Source organism: Gobio gobio (assembly GCF_949357685.1).
Source record: "Gobio gobio genome assembly, contig: scaffold_225, whole genome shotgun sequence".
Taxonomy (NCBI): Eukaryota; Metazoa; Chordata; class Actinopteri; order Cypriniformes; family Gobionidae; genus Gobio; species Gobio gobio.
In genome coordinates, this window is record NW_027645755.1 from 10,001 (window position 1) to 15,000 (window position 5,000).

The 5,000-nt window shown below is 43.7% G+C and overlaps 2 protein-coding genes across 2 annotated transcripts in view; one reads left to right on the plus strand and one right to left on the minus strand.

The window, feature by feature from the left end:
* Positions 1–5,000, minus strand: part of fam53b (family with sequence similarity 53 member B) — a 30,706-nt gene that overhangs the window by 3,103 nt on the left and 22,603 nt on the right. Inside the window, exon 3 of the mRNA XM_079846358.1 lies at positions 1,309–1,357. Within this exon, the coding sequence (XP_079702484.1) occupies positions 1,309–1,357 (49 nt within the window). The remainder of the gene's footprint in view (positions 1–1,308; positions 1,358–5,000) is intronic.
* Positions 1–5,000, plus strand: part of LOC307122365 (uncharacterized protein) — a gene marked incomplete at its 3' end in the record, with an annotated part of 5,873 nt that overhangs the window by 102 nt on the left and 771 nt on the right. The window contains exons 1-2 of the mRNA XM_079846357.1: positions 1–374; positions 415–5,000. The exon at positions 1–374 is cut by the window's left edge and continues 102 nt beyond it; the exon at positions 415–5,000 is cut by the window's right edge and continues 654 nt beyond it. Of these exons, the coding sequence (XP_079702483.1) occupies positions 3,218–5,000 (1,783 nt within the window). The 5' untranslated portion in view covers positions 1–374; positions 415–3,217. The remainder of the gene's footprint in view (positions 375–414) is intronic.

Consider the following 5,000-nt stretch of genomic DNA (forward strand, 5'->3'; position numbering starts at 1 on the left):
TAATTTCAGCTCCTCCTGGCGAAGCGGCTCTGCTTTCATCAGCGGAAACCTTACGAAACTCGGGAGAACTTGCTGTGTGTTGCCTTGTTTTTAACGCACTTTAATGCACTGTATGGAAAATAATGCCTTAAATGAACTTGCGTCATTAATATTCATCACAGAACAACGGGAACAGAGGAAAGTGTAGCTTTAATGATGATCTATTTCACTTATTATTAATGCAGTTAAAGGTTTTGATAACTTTATTAAATCTCTGTGTAGGGTACAGGTAAATATAACATTTATTATAATGGGGTTATGTAAAGATTGTTTTAAGTTCTCTTAAATTAAAGTAGTTTTTAAAGCCTAATAAATGTTGAGATTGGTGTGTTTCAGTGATACTGTAACGTCATTAATGTTTCATAGAGACATCAGTGATTCTGGCCTTCATTCAGAAAAACATGACAATACTACACATATTTAACATATGCTGTCTTTAAGTTGTTTCTAAATTAATTTGGAGAGTAACTGAAATTATTACAATATCAAAATATTAAAAACTCCAATGTTTTTTGATTTGCAATTAATCATGATTAATTACAGATTTTTTTTTTATTAATGAATTTTTTTTAAATTAAATTTAAATTGTGATTAATTTAATTAATAGAGTAAATGTGATGTTTGTTACCTCAATAAATGTAAGGTCATTCCTATTTTATGTTTTATGTTCTATTATATTAACATTAAAAGCACACTCTTTTTACGACTAAAATAACAGTTAAGGGTAAAAAATTTTTTTACGGAAAAAACAGAATTTGGGAAAAAATACAACGGAATTTATAGGGAACATTTCGAGTCGGAGGCCAAAATAAACACGTTTGGAGGCTGAATCAGCGTCACATGACCCTCATCTCCCGCCCCAGACGTTTCTTTGACAGAGAGGAACAAAAGAGAAGCAGAAGAGTCGAGTTCACAAACACAGCTGTGCTCGAGAAACAAAAGAGGACAGAAATAGAGCCGTCTGATTGGTGGCAGGCCGCCCAACATCTGTGAGCCGAGAGTGTGTTAACGTGACAAACGCCAGCGCGCCACATGAGGCGCTGACCCACTACTGTACACACACACACACACACACACACACACACACACACACACACACACACACACACACACACACACACACACACCTGTGGCGTCTAACACTAGGCCTCGTGGGCATCAGGCAGATGTTGAGGGCGGCACACTTTCGCTCTTTCACGCGGATCCAATCAGTGAAGGGGCAAATGCAGAACAGACAGTTGTTGGATGAGAGTTGAGTTTAGCACTTACCCATGATTCCACAGGAGAAGAGGGCGTGGCTCATGGCTGGAGGCTCATGCTGTAGAAACACACACACACAGATCAGTGTCTAGTGCACATCAACACACAGTAAGTGAGATTCTCAGGTGACCAGTGTCGGTCTGACCTGCGAGACTGACCCCTGGCACCCTATGACGTCATTAAAAAAATGCCGCCATTTTGAATTTTCCAGAAAAACTACTTTTGCGAACTCGTCCTAGACGGTTCGTCCGATTTGCACGAAAATTGAATCAGATCATCTTCAGGCGGTGGCAACAGAAAGTTGATTCGGCAAATCGTTTTCGATAAACGCGCAAAAAAATTGTACGTAGCGCTTACGAAACTACACTTAAGGCTGTATCTCCGCAACGCTTTATCGTATTCAAAAAATGTCATCACAAGCATGACCTGAAGTGACATGCAGCGTTTCAGCGCAGCGCCACGTTCTGGTCCGGAGATACGACAAATGGCTATTTTTACTTCTGAACCGTTCTCGTTAGATTCGGTAATTTGTCCAATTTTACCATATCAGCCATTTTGAATTGTGTGCTAAAATGCTGTATTTTATGAACTCATGAACGGATCGTTAAGAAACTCGGTATGGGTTATCAGCACGATGCCCTGAAGGAGCCTGAGAATTTTCGAAACAGCGCCACCTAGTGGATAATATATGAATAAAACATGCATGAATGAGAAGAAAGTGCGGGACATGCTTTATGTGAGCAATGAGCCATGAAAAAATCATAATCTAATCAAATTGTGTGGCAAGTGAAGATTCACAGTTATGACGAACTGACCTGTTAACTTGGGCATTAGTCCATGATTTACTCCAAATGTTACACAATGAGATTTTCTATAGATGTTTTATATGTTAATGGATATATATAGGCCTATTAATGACATTTTAATAAAGTAATAGCCTAGAAATCATTAAGAGTGACTTGGTAAATCAAGCTCCACATTTCAACGTTTCAGGCTTTTTTTCAGGCACATCATAATAAAGTCTTGTTTTACAAAACTCTAAGAGTTTTCCCATAAATGTGTCCTATATCACTGAAAATGGGACAATCTTAGCTTTAATGTGGTATATGGCACATTCAGCTAATTTATGATATTGGTCTTACTCAGTCAATATTAAAGATATCAAGGTTATATTTTCACTGTTCTTTACATTATGTAGGATGATTTTATGTATAAAACAGTGAATCACAAAAAAATGACTTTATCTGGGTTTTCACAGGCGGGGTCACATATTTCATCACATCTTCAAATGAAATGTATGCAAAGGACACTGAACCGTACACGTCTGATGACGACCGCGATGACATGATGGGTTATTCTCACACATGTGAGTTAGCAAATAAACTCACAGTTCAAAGAAGAATGGGCAAAAGCAACTGCTTTATTCTTCCTGTGTTAAACTGACGCGTGTCGTTTCTTAAAAGTATTGAAGATATCATTAGACCTTTTAAATGTTCTTCCGCGTTTCTCCTCGTTTTGCGAGTTTGTTGTTATATAGGGTTGGATTATTAAATGCTTAAAGTGCCCTCAACTCAGTTTTTTCTCTCTCTGTGGTCATATTTCAATATTCATGTGTGTGTAATGAGTGTTTTATTGGTTGTTGTCTCCGCACAGCATCATTGTGTGGGGCTTTGTAACCCTGTATTAACTCTAGTGTGGAATTGTTCTATGAAAGTGAACATTAAAATGGGGTATTCAAATATAGGCTAATACGCTTTTCTTTTTATTGTAGTGAATTTAAAAACAAAATTATTAATTGAGTTTTTAGATTGTAAACATCACTGTATTTGTTTATAGCCTTTAATATCACCGTTGTTTTGAGGCCATGATTGTAATGTGATGATGTGATGCTGACATCATCCCCGCGGGTGAATTATGCATGATGCCCGTCTCTAACCCGAGTGACATCATCCCCGCGGGTGAATTATGCATGATGCCCGTCTCTAACCCGAGTGACATCATCCCCGCGGGTGAATTATGCATGATGCCCGTCTCTAACCCGAGTGACATCATCCCCGCGGGTGAATTATGCATGATGCCCGTCTCTAACCCGAGTGACATCATCCCCGCGGGTGAATTATGCATGATGCCCGTCTCTAACCCGAGTGACATCATCCCCGCGGGTGAATTATGCATGATGCCCGTCTCTAACCCGAGTGACATCATCCCCGCGGGTGAATTATGCATGATGCCCGTCTCTAACCCGAGTGACATCATCCCCGCGGGTGAATTATGCATGATGCCCGTCTCTAACCCGAGTGACATCATCCCCGCGGGTGAATTATGCATGATGCCCGTCTCTAACCCGAGTGACATCATGCCCGCGGGTGAATTATGCATGATGCCCGTCTCTAACCCGAGTGACATCATCCCCGCGGGTGAATTATGCATGATGCCCGTCTCTAACCCGAGTGACATCATCCCCGCGGGTGAATTATGCATGATGCCCGTCTCTAACCCGAGTGACATCATCCCCGCGGGTGAATTATGCATGATGCCCGTCTCTAACCCGAGTGACATCATCCCCGCGGGTGAATTATGCATGATGCCCGTCTCTAACCCGAGTGACATCATCCCCGCGGGTGAATTATGCATGATGCCCGTCTCTAACCCGAGTGACATCATCCCCGCGGGTGAATTATGCATGATGCCCGTCTCTAACCCGAGTGACATCATCCCCGCGGGTGAATTATGCATGATGCCCGTCTCTAACCCGAGTGACATCATCCCCGCGGGTGAATTATGCATGATGCCCGTCTCTAACCCGAGTGACATCATGCCCGCGGGTGAATTATGCATGATGCCCGTCTCTAACCCGAGTGACATCATGCCCGCGGGTGAATTATGCATGATGCCCGTCTCTAACCCGAGTGACATCATCCCCGCGGGTGAATTATGCATGATGCCCGTCTCTAACCCGAGTGACATCATGCCCGCGGGTGAATTATGCATGATGCCCGTCTCTAACCCGAGTGACATCATCCCCGCGGGTGAATTATGCATGATGCCCGTCTCTAACCCGAGTGACATCATCCCCGCGGGTGAATTATGCATGATGCCCGTCTCTAACCCGAGTGACATCATCCCCGCGGGTGAATTATGCATGATGCCCGTCTCTAACCCGAGTGACATCATCCCCGCGGGTGAATTATGCATGATGCCCGTCTCTAACCCGAGTGACATCATCCCCGCGGGTGAATTATGCATGATGCCCGTCTCTAACCCGAGTGACATCATCCCCGCGGGTGAATTATGCATGATGCCCGTCTCTAACCCGAGTGACATCATCCCCGCGGGTGAATTATGCATGATGCCCGTCTCTAACCCGAGTGACATCATCCCCGCGGGTGAATTATGCATGATGCCCGTCTCTAACCCGAGTGACATCATGCCCGCGGGTGAATTATGCATGATGCCCGTCTCTAACCCGAGTGACATCATGCCCGCGGGTGAATTATGCATGATGCCCGTCTCTAACCCGAGTGACATCATCCCCGCGGGTGAATTATGCATGATGCCCGTCTCTAACCCGAGTGACATCATCCCCGCGGGTGAATTATGCATGATACCCGTCTCTAACCCGAGTGACATCATCCCCGCGGGTGAATTATGCATGATGCCCGTCTCTAACCCGAGTGACATCATCCCCGCGGGTGAATTAT